This window comes from Nycticebus coucang, chromosome 21, assembly GCF_027406575.1.
Source record: "Nycticebus coucang isolate mNycCou1 chromosome 21, mNycCou1.pri, whole genome shotgun sequence".
NCBI lineage: Eukaryota > Metazoa > Chordata > Mammalia > Primates > Lorisidae > Nycticebus > Nycticebus coucang.
This window is the reverse complement of record NC_069800.1, coordinates 9,466,169-9,481,724: the sequence shown is the minus strand read 5'-3', so window position 1 is coordinate 9,481,724 and position 15,556 is coordinate 9,466,169. Positions and strand designations below refer to the sequence as shown.

The window sequence follows — 15,556 nt, the reverse complement described above, 5'->3', positions numbered from 1 at the left end:
AATTGCCAAGCTATGGAAGAAGCCCAAGTGCCCATCGACCCATGAATGGACTAGCAAATTGTGGTACATGTATACCATGGAATATTATACAGCCTTAAAGAAAGATGGAGACTTTATCTCTTCCATGCTCACATGGCTAGAGCTGGAACATATTCTTCTTAGCAAAGTATCTCAAGAATGGAAGAAAAAGTATCCAATGTGCTCAGCCTTACTGTGAAGGTAATTTATAGTTTTCATATGCAGGCTATAACCCAACTGTAGCACAAGAATTTGGGGAATGGGCCATAGGCAAGGAAGAGAGAGGGGAATTCAGGGTGAGGGAGGTTAATGGGTGGGGCCACACCTACGGTACATATTATAATGGGTACAGGCAAAACCTACTAAATGCAGAATACAAATGTCTACATACAATAACTAAGAAAATGCCATGAAGGCTACGTTGAACAATTTGATGAAAATAATTTAGATTGTATATGATACCAGCACATTGTAACCCTTGATTGCACAAATGTACACAGCTATGATTTAACAATAAAAAAAGAAAGAAAATAAGTATAGAAGTAACATTTCTTAACTGATAGAGGCCATCTGCTGCAAACCCACAGCCAATATCATAGTTAATGGTGTAAAATTGAAATCATTTCCACTCAGATCAGGAACCAGGCAAGGGTGCCTACTGTCTCCACTACTTTTTAACATTGTAATGGAAGTTTTAGCCACCACAATCAGGCTAGAGAAGACAATCAAGGGATCCAAATAGGACCAGAGGAGATCAAATTGTCACTCTTCACAGACGATATGATTATATATCTGAAAAATCCAAGAGAATCAACGACAAAACTCCTAGAAGTGATCAAGGCATATAGTAAGGTCTCAGGATACTAAATTAACACTCATAAATCTGTAGCCTTTATATATACCAACAATAGTCACAGGGAAAAAAACAATCAAGGACTTCATTCCCTTTACAATAGTCCCAAAGAAGATGAAATATCTGGGAGTGTATCCAACTAAGGATGTGAAATATCTCTATAAAGAAAACTATGAAACTCTGAGAAAAGAAATAGCTGAAGATGTTAACAAATCGAAAAATGTATCATGCTCATGGCTGGGAAGAATCAATGTTGTTAAAATGTCTATACTACCTAAAGCAATCTACAGATTTAACGCAATCTCTATTAAAGCACCTCTGTCATATTTTAAAGACCTGGAAAAATTAGTGCTTTGTTTTATACGGAAACAGAAAAAAACCTCAAATAGCCAAGACATAACTCAGAAATAAAAACAAATTGGGAGGTATCATGCTTCCAGACTTCAAACTATACTATAAATTGATAGTGGTTAAAGCAGCATGGTACTGGTACAAAAATAGAGAAGTAGATGTGTACTCAGCCCTACTATGAAGCTAAATTATAGCTTTCACATGAAGGCTATAACCCAACTAAAGCACAAGACTATGAGGAAAGGACCAAGGAAGGGGAAGGGAGGGGGGTGATTATGGTGGAGGCAGGGTAATGGGTGGGGCCACACTTACGGTGCATCTCAGAATGGGTACAGGCGAAACTTACTAAAGGTAGAATACAAATGTCTATATACAATAACCATGAAAATGCCATGAAGGCTACGTTGAACAGTTAGATGAGAATATTTCAGATTGTATATGAAACCAGCATATTGTACCCCTTGATTGCACTAATGTACACAGTTATGATTTAACAATAAAAAATAAATAAATAAATAAATAAAAGGGAAAAAAAAAAGAGGTAAACCCAGACATTTATTGTCATTTGATTTTCAAAAAGCATATTAAAAATATAAATTTTGGGAAAGATTCCTTATTCAATAAATGGTGCTGGATGAATTGGCTGGAAACTTGTAGAAGACTGAAACTGGATCCACACCTTTCTCCTTTAACAAAATTGACTCTTACTGGTTAAAAGACTCATAATTAAAACATGAAATTATTAATATTCTTACAGAAAGTGCAAGGGAAATGCTTGAAAAAATTGGCCTGGGAGAATACTTCATGAGGAAGACACCCCAGGCAATTGAAGCACCATCAAAAATACAATACTGGGATCTGATCAAATCAAATGCTTCTGCACTGCCAAGAACACACTAAGTAAAGCAAATAGACAGCCTTCATAATGGGAGAGGGTTGTTTTTTTTTTGTAGAGACAGAGTCTCACTGTACCGCCCTCGGGTAGAGTGCCGTGGCGTCACACGGCTCACAGCAACCTCTAACTCTTGGGCTTAGGCGATTCTCTTGCCTCAGCCTCCCGAGCAGCTGGAACTACAGGCGCCTGCCACAACGCCCGGCTATTTTTTGGTTTCAGTTTGGCCGGGGCTGTTTTTGAACCCACCACCCTCGGCATACGGGGCTGGCGCCCTACTCACTGAGCCACAGGCGCCGCCCGGGAGAGGGTTTTTGCAAGTTATACTACTGACAAAGGTCTAAGAACCAGAATCCACAGAGAATCCATTCAAACTTCTTACTAAGCAAAAAACAAGTGATCCCATTTCATTGTGGGCAAGAAACGTGAACAGAAGCTTCTCTGAAGAAGACAGATGCATGGCCTACAGATACATGAAAAAAATGCTCATCATCTTTAATCATTAGGGAAATTCAAATCAAAACTACTCTAACATACCACCTAACTCCAGTAAGAGTAGCCCACATCACAAAATCCCAAAACAACAGATTTTGGCGTGGATGTGGAGAAAAGGGAAGACTTCTGCACTGCTGGTGGGAATGCAAACTATTATGTTCCTTTTGGAAGGAAGTTTGGAGAACACTCAGGTATCTAAATGTAGACCTACCGTTTGATCCTGCAATTCTTCTTCTAGGTGTATATCCAAAGGACCAAAAATCATTTGGCAATAAAGATATTTGCACCAGATTTTTCATTGCAGCTCAATTCTTAATTGCCAACTCATAGAAGAAGCCCAGGTGCTCATGGACCCATGAATGGATTAATATATTGTGGTATATGTATACCATGGAGTACTATGCAGCAGTAAAAAAAAAATGGAGACTTTACCTCTTTTATGTTTACATGGATGGAGCTGGAAAATATTATTCTTAGTAAAGTATCTCAGGAATGAAAATAAAAGTATACAATATACTCAGTACTACTGTGAAACCAATTTATAATCACTGACACTTGCATATGAAAATTGAAACACAACTTTAGCCTAGGATGAAGGAGGGAAGGGGAGGCAAAGTAGAAGGGAGGCAGTGGGAGGGATAGTAGGGGATAGAAGGAGGACCACACCTATGGAGCACATTGCAAGTACAAGTTGGATCTATCATGTGTAGACCACAAATGTCCTTATAATATAATTGGGTAAATGAGGTGAAAGCTACATTGATTAATATGATGTGTAAGCACTCCCAATTTGTATAAGTAATCAACACACTGAAAATGGCATTAATGTGTTTATGATCTATGTACAAAAGACTTAATAAAAAAAGAAAAAAAATTATACATTATGATCAAATAAGATTCATCTTATATTAATTTTTTGAGTGGTGAGAAGTATGGATCCTATTTTATTCTTCTGCATATGGCTATACAAATACAATATTACTGGCACCTTTTATTGAAAGGGAGAGATACCCCAACATATGTTGTTGCCTGCTTTGTCAAAGATCAGGTGGCTATATGTGGATGGTTTTGTATATGGGTATTTTGTCTTGTTTAATCAGCCTGTGTCTCTATTTTTGTGTCAAAACCATGTTGTCTTGGTTACTTTATACTTGTAGTATAGTTCGAAGGTGGTAATGTGATGCCTCCAAATTTGTAAAAGAAGTCATTTTATCAAAAAATACCTGTACTCAAGTGTTCATTGCAACACAATTCACAATTACAAAGATGGGGAATCAACCAAAATGCGCATCAATTCATGAGTAGATTAATAAAACATGGTTCATGTATTCCATAGAATACTAAGCCTCAAAGAATGACTTAATGTCTTTGCAACAATCTGGATATAACTAGGGACCATTAGAACTAGGGACGATTATCCTCAGTGAAGTATCTAAAGAATGAAAACATGAATATCACATGTACTTACTACTAAAATGGAATTAAATTGATGGGCACACATGTGAAGTAAACCTCAATAGAAATGAAGCAGGGGGTGACGGGGGAGGGGAAGCAGAAACCTATCTAACAGGTACAGTGAACACTCTCTGGGTGAAAGACATACTTCTATCGATGACTGAAACATTACAAAAGCAATCTACGTAACCAAACTATTTGTACCCCCATAATACTTTTAGATAAATAAGTATATAAAGAAATAAATGAAAGGATAGAAGGTGGCATCTTTTGTTTGTCTTTTTATTTCTCAATTTCTGACAGTCAAATGGGGTGAAAATTCATTCAATACCAACAGGAAAAGGGAATGACAAAGTTAAGAATGGCCCTTTTTGAAATTTTGAAAAATTCTGTTTGACTCACTCAAAGTGATATAAAGCAGATTCTCCAAACAATTTAAATAACAAAGTTATAATTATATCTCACAATTATGTGATAATACTCAAATGTAATGCTAAAATTAAAGTAATAACAAAATATTTTGCTGGCTCTAATCATAACAAAGTAAAGTGATAAAATCAATCAAAACAAAAAAATTCTTTTTAAGGACTAAAGTAGTAACAATTATCCCTTCTATTAAACTTTTCATCAAGGTTAAAAAACAAAGGAAGAAGTGTGAAGCTAATGAGATAGAAGTATCTAAATACCTCTGTGATTTTGCAACTGATGACAGTGATGATGATGGATTTACTCAAAAAAGAAAGGCTGGAGAAACCTACAATCAGCAGTTTTCTAGGAAGGAGAATGAAAAGTGGGACAGGTGAGCCTGTAGCGGTGTTTCATAGTAGATAATTATTACTGTACAAGAAAACTAATTTTAATTTGGACTAACATTCACAATTAACCAGTTGTATACTTAACCTAAGGATTTTCAGCCTTTGCCTGCTATTAGAACAATGCAAATTTACAACAAGTTACAAACAATGGGAGATCATTGTTTTCAGTCATGCTGATATTTTTGTTTAACAAAAGCAGTGCTGAGAAATGTGTAGAAAATTTATTGTCATGCACTATTTGTTGATAAACTGGTAAATTCACGTTGACAGGTAATTTAGCAATGGGCATCAAATTTCAAATATGTCATTCATTGAATCTAAGAGGTCCAGTTCTGCAGCTAGATCCTACAGGAAAATATGACCCATGTAAACACACAAACATGTTAAGAACATTTGTTATCTATGATATATACATAAAATAAACCAATATGTTTGTATCTAATATATATATAACCTATGTTAAAATACATAGTACTAATTATGTATGTTAAGAACTTTTATATAACTATGTTATCATATATGTGTATCACAGAAGTTTATTATAACATTGTCATATCAAAAGTTGGATATAGTGTAAATACGTGTCAGTAAGGAAATACTTAAACACCACACCCATAAAGTAATGTTGCATGCAATTATTTTCTAAAATGAGGTGAATCTGTAGTATACTAATGAGGTGAATCTGTAGTATACTAATCTAAAATGAGGTGAATCTGTAGTATACTAATCATTTCCCAATGAAAGTATGCTTAAAGTATTTAGTTTAGTGATACATATAATCAAATTTTGATAGAATTGCTTAAATATCTGCCTGGTTGCAAAAGGCAGCTACATGTTGTTGGAATTCTAGCTTATAACCAAGAAGGTTGGAGGTTATTATATTTTTGGTTTTGTTCTCAATACATGAGTGAGTGCTCAACTATTGGAACCTCAAATTAGTCTGAATATCAGCAAATGATTGCACATTGGCACTCGTTTTCCATATATACATTTCAATAAAGTGTAAAAATGATTACATCAGAGGTCGTTTAATCTAATAAAATTAGTCTTGGCCAAATTTTCCTTTAAAAAGCCAGAGAGTAGGTAGGTGGCGCCTGTGGCTCAGTGAGTGGGGCGCCAGCCCCATATGCTGAGGGTGGCGGGTTCAGACCAAGCCCCCGCCAAACTGCAACAGGAAAATAGCCGGGCGTTGTGGCGCGCGCCTGTAGTCCCAGCTAATCGGGAGGCTGAGGCAAGAGAATCGCGTAAGCCCGAGAGTTAGAGGTTGCTGTGAGCCGTGTGACGCCACAGCACTCTACCTTAGGGCGGTACAGTGAGACTCTGTCTCTACAAAATAAATAAAAAAAAAAAAAAAAGCCAGAGAGTAAATATGTTTTAGACTTTGTGAGCCATATGGATTTTGTTATAGTCCAAAATCTGTCATAGAAAATGAAGGAACCGGCATGCCTGTGATCCAATAAAACTTTGCTGACAAAAGCAGGCAGTGGGCTGAGCTTGGCTCACGTGTTAATTTACTGACTCTTGTGGTAAAACCCAGTACTACTAATGCAGCAAGTCTTCTTTTAAAAGATTATGCATTTCAATATGAACCACATCACATTATTCAACAGATCTCATGTTGCATTATTTATACAATAAGATTGTTTTTGCAAATTTTCCCCTTTTATTTCCATTATGGAATTCAAAATTTTAACATAAATATTTACTTTGTATAGTGAATGAGTATAAAATATCCTAAATTTGGATGATTTTTATCACACAATACATACTTCCCTTGAAATTTCAGTCATTCTTCGGTCTTTATTTATATACATGGACAAAATGATAATCAGGTCTTTTCTTTTCCTGTTTCTTTTTTTTTTAATTTCATGTTAATGTAAGGGTATAAACAATTAGATTACATTATTTTCATTAGTTAGGTAGAGTCCCTCTTGTAGTTGTGTCCCGGATTCAAGAGGTGTTCCATGTACCCTTACATTCTGCCTATTAAGTAGGAGCACACCAATCTCCCTCCAACCTTCTCTTGCCCCTTCCCTTGTTCCCCTTCCTCCCAACTTGAACTGAAATGAGATTTTCTCTTATGTGGACATGTATTAGATTGTCTACTGGCTTTGTACTACTATTGAGTATGTTGGATATTTGTGTTTCTATTTTCTGATGCTTTACTGAAGAATGCATTTCGCCTCCATCCAGGTTAATATCAAAGATGTAAACTCTCTGTTTTTAAAATGACTGAGAAGTATGGTGTACACATACCACAGTTTCTTGATCCATTTCTGAGTTGATGGGCATTCAGGTTGTTTCAAAATCTTGGCAAATGTAAACTGAGCTGCAGTAAACAATCTAGTGAAAATGTCTTTATTAAAAAATATTTTTTTTCTTCTGAGTAGTTATATCTCTATTAATGTGATTTGAGGATCAAATAAAAGTTCTGATTTGAGTTCTCTGAAGATTCTCCATACTTTTATCCAAAAAGGTTGCATTAGTTTGCAGTTCCTGCTAGGGTGTAAAGTGTTCCCCATTACCAACATCAGCAACTTTGGGACTTTGTGATGTGGGCTATTCTCACTGGAGTTGGATGATGTCTAGGGCAGTTTTGATTTGCGTTTCTCTATTGATCAGGGAAGATGAGTATTTTTTCATATGTTTATTAGCCACTCATCGGTTTCCTCAGAGAAGGTTCTGTTCATATCACTTGACCAGTAGTAGATGGAATTTTTTTGCTCTATTGATGTTGATTTAATTTGAGTTCTCTGTAGATTCTAATTATCAAACCTTTATCAGATTCATAACATGTGTAAAACCATTCTAAAGGTTGTCTATTTGTTTTACCTGTTGTGTCCTTAGCTGGACAGAAGTTTATTCAGCTTAATTAAGTCCCATTTGTTCATTTTACTTGTTGTTGTGATTGCTACTGAGGTCTTTGTCATAACATCTTTCCCGAGTCCAACATCATCAAGAACTTTTCCCACACTTTCTTCTAAGATTCTTATCATTTCATGTCTTAGATTTAAATCTTTTATCCATCTTAAGTCAATTATTTTAAGGGGTGAAAGGTATTGGTCGAGTTTCAGTCTACTACAAGAAATTATGTCTAGAAATTTGGCAATGTGGAGGAAATGGACCAATAGCTGCAATCATGCCATCTTCCTAGACTTAACCAGGAAGAAATAGATCTCCTGAAAAGGCAGATATCAAATGCTGAGAGTGCAGAAACAGTAACAAAGATTCTAACACCAACAACAACAAAAGCCCAGGAACAGATGACTTCACAACAGAATTCTATCACACCTTCAAAGATGAGCTCCTATCTATACTGAAGAACCTATTTCAAAACATTGACAAGGCTGGAGCCTTCCCAAACACATTCTATAAAGCAAATATCACTTTTGTTTTGATTCCAAAACCAGGAAGGGACTTAACAAACAAGGAGAACTTCAGACCAATTTAACTAATGAATATAGATGGAAAAATACTCCATAAAATCTTAGCTAATAGATTACAGCTACTCATTTCAAAAAAAGTATGCATCACAATCAAGTAGATTGCATCCAAGGGATGCAGGTTTTTTTAACGTATGTAAATGCATAAATGTAATACATCCTATCCATAAAAACAAAGTCTAAATGATGCTCTCAATAGAGGCAGAAAAAGCATTTGTTAAAATTCAGAATTCTTTACTAACAAGAACATTTAAAATATAGGCATATTTGGTATATTTCTTAAGATGATTGAAGACATCTGTCCACAGCTAACGTCATGCAGAATGGTGTAAAATTGAATGCTTTTCCAAGAGAATTGGAACCGGACAAGGATGCACACTCTCACCACTATTACTCAACAGAGTTCTAGAAATTCTAGCCTATACAATCAGGCAATAGAAAGAAATAAATGACATCCCAATGGGAGCAGAGGAGGTCCAACTCTCCCTCTTTCCTGCTGATATACTGTTATATTTAGAAAACCTGGAGACTCAACCAAACACTCTTGGAAGTTATCAGGAAATACCAGAAATGTCTCAGGGTATAAAATCAATTTCCAAAGATCAGTAGCCTTGTATATGCCAGTAACAACTAAGTTCAGCTTCTCTTGATTGAGAAGCAAATCATGGACATAATTCCCTTCAGAGTATCTTCAAAGAAAATTAAATATTTAAGAATATACCTAACAAAAGAGGTGAACTATCTTTGCACAAAAGATTATGAAACCCTACGAAAAGAAATTGCAGAAGATACTAACAAATTGCAGAACATACCATGCTCTTTGCTGGGAAGAATCAACATTGCCAAAATGCCTATTCTACACAAAGTAATCTACAAATTTGAGGCAATGGGGATTAAAATACTGACATATTTTGAACAACTGGAAAAAATAGTACTTCATTTTTTATGGAACCAAAAAACAAGCAATATAGCTAAGGCTATTCTTAGTAATAAAAACAAAGTCAGAGGCATCACCCTAATAGACTTTGGGCTATATTACAAATCTGCCATAAACAAAACACCATGGCATTGGCACACAAATAGAGACATAGACATATGGAACCAAATTTAAAACCAAGAGATCAAACCAATCTCCTCTTGCCATCTGATCTTTGATAAACCAAACAAAAATACACAGTGTGGAAAATAACTAATTTTCAAAAAATGGTGCTGGGAAAACTACATAACCACATGAAAAGACTGAAACTTGCCCCACACATTTCACCCCTTATAAAAATTGGCTCAAGATAGATAAGAGACTTCAATCTAAGACACAAAATGATAAAGATCTTAGAAGAAAATGTAGGGGGAAACTCTTGATGATGTTGAGCTAGGGAAAAATTTTATGACAAAGCCTTTAGGGCCCATCATAACAACAACAAAAATTAACAAATGGACTTAATTAAGCTGAAAATCTTCTGCATCACTAAGGACACAACAAGGAAAGCAAGAAGATAATCTTCAGAATGGTAAAAGATATTTGCCAGGGCATGAATCTGACAAAGGACTGATAACTAGAATCTACAGAGAACTCAAGTTAATCGAAAGAAAAAGAGTAAACAATCTCATCTACCTCGGGGCAAGAGACACAAACAGAACCTTCTCTGACAAAGACAGACAAATGGCTAAGAAACATTTGAAAAATGCTCATCTTCCCTGATCATCAGAAAAATGTAAATCATAACTACCCTGAGATACCACCTAACCCCAATGAGAATAGCACACATCACAAAGTCTTAAATCTGCAGATGCTGGTGTGGATATGGAGAGAAGCGAACACTTTTACAGTGCTGGTGGTACTGAAAACCAGTACAACCTTTTTGGAAGGAAGTATGGAGAATCCTCTAAGAACTCAAACTAGCCCTCCCATTTAGTCCTGCATTTCCTTAATGAGGCATCTAGCCACATGGAAAAAAAATTGTACTAAACATTTGCACTGGACATTTGCAGCTCAATTTACAATTGCCAAACTGTGGAAAAAACCTAAATGCCCATCAACTGAGGAATGGATTAACAAGCTGTAGTTTCTGTATGCCATGAAATACTATTGTGTCATTAAAAAAGATGGAGATTTTACATCTTTTTTACTAACCTGTATGGAGGTGGAACACATTTCTCTTCATAAAGCATCAGAAGAGTGGAGAAGAAAGAATGCAATGTACTCAATTCTAATAAGAAGGCTGTAAGTGGTCTAATAGAAGGTGGGGGGTAGGGAAATGAGGAATGGGGAGAGGGGCGGAGTCAGTATGGTAAGGGGTCACAGTGTATGGCACACCTCTTGGGGGTGGAACACAATTACAAGAGGGAGTTTACCTAACAACTTCAATCAGTGTAACCTAATTCTTTGTACCCTTAATAAATTTCAAACAATAAAAATAAATAAAATAAATACATAAATGAATAAATAGTAAAATTGAAGTTAGAACAAGGTTCTTTTATAGGATTGCTCAATGCTCACCCGTGAAGCCCAAGGATGGCTCAGAGAAGGTGTCCTTAGCTATGGATCATCCCCAGAATCTCTTAATTATGGGTGAAGCTCTTGATCTTGAAACCTATAAAGCAAAGAAAAAGAATGGAGAACCTCATGCACAGATGGTTAATTTGTGAAACTCTGAATACTTGAGTGTCACATCCAGGCTCAGTACTGGAAACTCAGTGCACAACAGGCTGACCTGCAGTCCACCTTATCCAGAGGATAAATTCCAAAGAAGTTTGTCTGCAAAGTCACCAGCCTTGAAGAATGGCTATGTCAAGATGGTTTTTACCACTGAGGAGTTTCTTCCGCGTCCTATGTGGCCTCAGTTGTAGCAGCTGTTGTGCCTACGAAGATGATTCAAACCACTCTGAGCAATATGGTTGTCATAGGTGCAGACTTGATCATACAGGAAACAAAACAAATACTCAGAATGCCCCCAGAAGAGCTTGTCTTGCTCTGTGGAGTTCAAAGAATTGAGGGATCTGCCACTGAGTGAAGCCAGAAGCCTGTAGCATTTAGTCAAGGCCATGACTACAGGGATCATGGGAAGCCCCAAACCTGCCATGCAGTCTGTATTGGCATCGGCCCTCTTAAACAACAGAAGCAGCAAATGTTGTAGATGAGGGAAAGGAAATCAGAAGCTTTTTGGAGACAATTTCTCCAAGGCTGAAATGAAGTCAAGAGCCTGGCTCTGCCATCCTCATCTTAATAGCCCAATGCCCAGTCTTCATGGATGGGGACTGATTTCCCCAGGATGGAAGGCATCCTGACCAGGTGGATGCCCAAGATTGGGTGTGGCATCTCAAAAGGAAATGACATTCTCTTTTCTGATGAGTCACAACCACCAAAACCAAAACTGAGTGCTTTAGCAGAAACAAAAAAACTTGGCTGCTATCACCAAATTATGAGCAAAGGCCAGCTTCTTACAGAAACACAACAAATTAGCCTCAAAATGATACAAAAGGATTCCCAGTATACCGTGGGAGTGATGAAATGTGTAGAAAAGAACACCATGTTTTCTTCCCAAGCTGAGGATGAATTGGAGCCTGCCATGAAGAAAAGGAGAGAGCAGTTTGCCTGACTGGAATCTGAGTAATTTCAGGAAATTCTAAAAGTAAAGTCAAAGTGCACAGGTGTCCTGAAAGAGGCTGAGGCTGAGCTGCATAAATGCTATTTTGAGGCACTGGTGAAAAAAGAACAAATGGAAGAAAAGATGAGAAACATCAGAGAAGTGAAGTGTCTGGTCGTGACATGCAAGATGGGCACCTACACCCATCTCCATGTGCTGGAGACCTGTGTCAGTGAGCAGCACGACCTCCACTGGCTCAATGGCATGAAAAAGTTTTTCAAGTGTCCCTGTGGGGACAGACTCCCACACAAGCACTGCATTAATCGTGGCCTCTAAAAAAAAGGGAGGGAATGCTAAAAGAAAACTCTGGCCAAATATCAGAGGAGAAATTTTGTTACCAAGAGGAGAACACGCCAAATTTCTAAATAGCCTCAAATAACCCTAACGTCATTTGCCTCAATCTTTTTTTCTTCATGTGGCTATGGAAAGGCCAAAGATGGACTCCGGATTGCCTTTGTTTCTGACTGACACCAGCAAAAACCCATGCACAGATGGTTCAGTTGTGTGGGCTTGACACCAAATTTAACATTGATGTTTAAGTGGAAAACCAGAATATTGTCTTCCCTGTTCTCACTACAGTATTGTGGCAACATTACAGCTTTCACAGAAATTTTTGGCCCCAAACTGGCAGGTAAACCGAGAGATGTGTTTCTGTACCTCTTGGTTATACACTCCTTTATCTCAATGAAGTTCTAGTGTTACATGGAGATAAAAATATACATAGTATAATGACATTAACAATAGCAGCATTGTGATTTTATGAGATACTCTAAATTATCAAAGGTATTATCTTTATAGCCTAGACAAGGGAAGATTTTGATTATGTACAATAGAAAAATAAATGATTGACAGTTTATCTCAGATAACACTTTTTTGTATCGTAAATTTATAAAGCTTGAAAACCACGTTTCTTTGTATCAATAGTGTCATGGACGTGTATTGTATACTCAATAAGTATTTGTTGAATACACGATTAAACAGTGGAATAGATAATTTAGTGCTGATGAGGAATTTTCTTTAGAAAAATAAGTTTTGAACTTGTTGAAAGTAGGTTTCTCTAATTGCCTAGATACAACAATATGAAGGCTTTTAGTTTTTAAAAAATATGTGAGATTTAGAAAATTTTGTTTATAATTATGGCCATAAAAAGAATGATTATATTGATTTATCTACTATCCTATCATTTAAGAGCAGTTGACAATAAATTTGATTTTCACAACAGGGTATGAAGCTCATGTGTTGGAGCCAGAATTCTGGGGTTTGAATGTGTGGTCTCTACTGACCATCTGTATGTGCTTGGGCAAATTACTTGGTGTTCTGAGCCTAGTCTCCTCCTTTATAAAACCATACAGGATGATAACATCTGTAAAAGGGTAGCTACATCACAGAGCTCTGTAAGGATTCACATTAATTAAATACATATACAGTGCTTTAAATACTACATAGTAATTACATAGTAAGTTGTGAAAGTACAGATGAAAAACATTATTATAATTATTGTTCTTTTTTAAAGACAGAGTCTCACTTTGTAACACTTGGTAGAATGCTATGGTGTCACAGCTCACAGCAACCTCCAACTATTAGGCTTACGCGATTCTCTTGGTCAACTTCCCAAGTAGCTGGGACTACAGGCCCCGACCACAATGCCTGGCTATTTTTAGTGACAGTGTCTCACTCTCGCTCAGGCTAGTCTTGTACTCATGAGTTCAGGCAGTTCACTGCCTCTGCTTCCCAGAGTGCTGGGATTACAGGTGTGAGCCACAGCTTCTGGCCTTGAATTTAACATTATTAACATTATTACAAACATTTAACATTATTAAAAAAAGAATTTCCCTCATATAAGTATGTTAGAAAGATAATGCAAATAAAAATAAGTATTAGTGCCTGTAAATTACCATATATATTAAAAAGGAGAGTGACAAACACCTGGTATATTTCTATCAAATAATGCAAGAAGTATGATTGTCCTTTCTCTTTTTCAGAAGGCTTGATCTAAATGTAATTCTTTGTTAGGATGTTATGTAGTATGTTTTCTTTGTCTCTTAATGTTACTGTTTATACTTCAATCCCTCTTGTAGAACATGATTGATTTTACATTATGTATTAAAAACCCTAAGAAATAAATGACAAATGCAGATATTTTATTAAACAGCAATTATTTTAGATATTTTGCATTTTGAATATTTCCTATTTGCTAAAAGGAATTATTTGTGTTTTTTAGGCCTACAAAGAGAACATCTAAGAACAAGAACAAGGTATTATTAAAAAATCATCAAACATGTCATTATTTGAAAATATAAAGTTAAGGGGTGGTGCCTGTGGCTCAAAGGGGTAGGGCGCCAGCCCCATATGCCAGAGGTGGTGGGTTCAAACCCAGCCCTGGCCAAAAAAAACTGCAAAAAATATATATATATATAAAGTTAAAGTAAAAACAGAGTCTTTTGCTATAAAGACATTTCCTTTAAAAACTGATTAAGGAACCATAGCCATAGGTAAAAGTGTCATCCTTTTAGCACACATCAGTACTTTACAAAATATCTGTGGTTTTGCTCATATAAAAAATAAATATTTTTTTCATTCCTGAGATACTTTACGAAGAAGAGTATTTTCCAGCTCCATCCATGTAAACATAAAAGAAGTAAAGTGGTACAAATAATCAACACATTGAATCCCGAAGTGGCATAAATGTGTTTATGATCTATGTACAAATAACTTATTAAAAAAGCAAGAAAAGAAAAGAAAATGGATAACTATCACTTCTGTACATTTAGACTATGCTGTAAGCATTTGGGGGACATTTTGAAGCACTGTTCTTTATTTTATAGGTGAAAAAACAAATACACACTATGGATGACCATGATGACTTAACCTGTTCATCTGAGGGAGACTCAGAGGATTATGAGTTGCCTTCTGTTAATTATAAGAATTTGACATTTCTTGCTAAACAACATGGAAAGCACTATAAAGGTAGGACCAGTGCATGAGTGTAAGACCTTTTTATGTGTCCTACAGTAGCATATGCATTGCTTAGCACTGCACCATAGAGCACACATGTATTATGGTAACATTAATCTCAGAAATGGCTTTATGTTCATGTAGAATGAGAACTACATTATGTTATGAGCTCAGTCAAAGAGTTCTGAGAATCCCACTGTACTTCTCTCAGTGTAAATGGCACCCACGTGTGTTGCTGACCCTACTTCTCTCTTACACTTCCCCAAGATCAGGTTGCCATTATCTCCCACTCGGAATGCTAGGGTAACCTTAGAACTGCTTTCCTCACAACCCCATCTCCTGAGGCCATGCTCTACTCTGCAACCATTATATATATATATCATCAATCCTCTGTGAGTTGACCACTCAAGGGACTATAACGAACTGGTCAACACATGGAGATGGCCAACATAAGGAACTAGGCCTACTGTACAGATACGTATGTGTGGTGGATGTGTGGTCAACCTGAGGTCAAATTGAGGTGGTCAATGCAGGGAGGTGGTCAACTATGGAGGGCCTACTGTACTTTTAAAAATGAGGATCCCATCGTGTTAAAAATCCTTGTTGAAAATACATCTACCACTTCTCATTATTAT

General features: G+C 36.5%; 1 protein-coding gene across 1 annotated transcript in view; it reads left to right on the top strand.

The window, feature by feature from the left end:
- LOC128573444 (ankyrin repeat domain-containing protein 26-like) overlaps positions 1 to 15,556 on the top strand; it is a 122,813-nt gene that overhangs the window by 78,666 nt on the left and 28,591 nt on the right. The window contains exons 7-9 of the mRNA XM_053573719.1: positions 4,697 to 4,863; positions 14,188 to 14,221; positions 14,792 to 14,933. Coding sequence (XP_053429694.1) covers positions 4,697 to 4,863; positions 14,188 to 14,221; positions 14,792 to 14,933 — 343 coding nt within the window. The remainder of the gene's footprint in view (positions 1 to 4,696; positions 4,864 to 14,187; positions 14,222 to 14,791; positions 14,934 to 15,556) is intronic.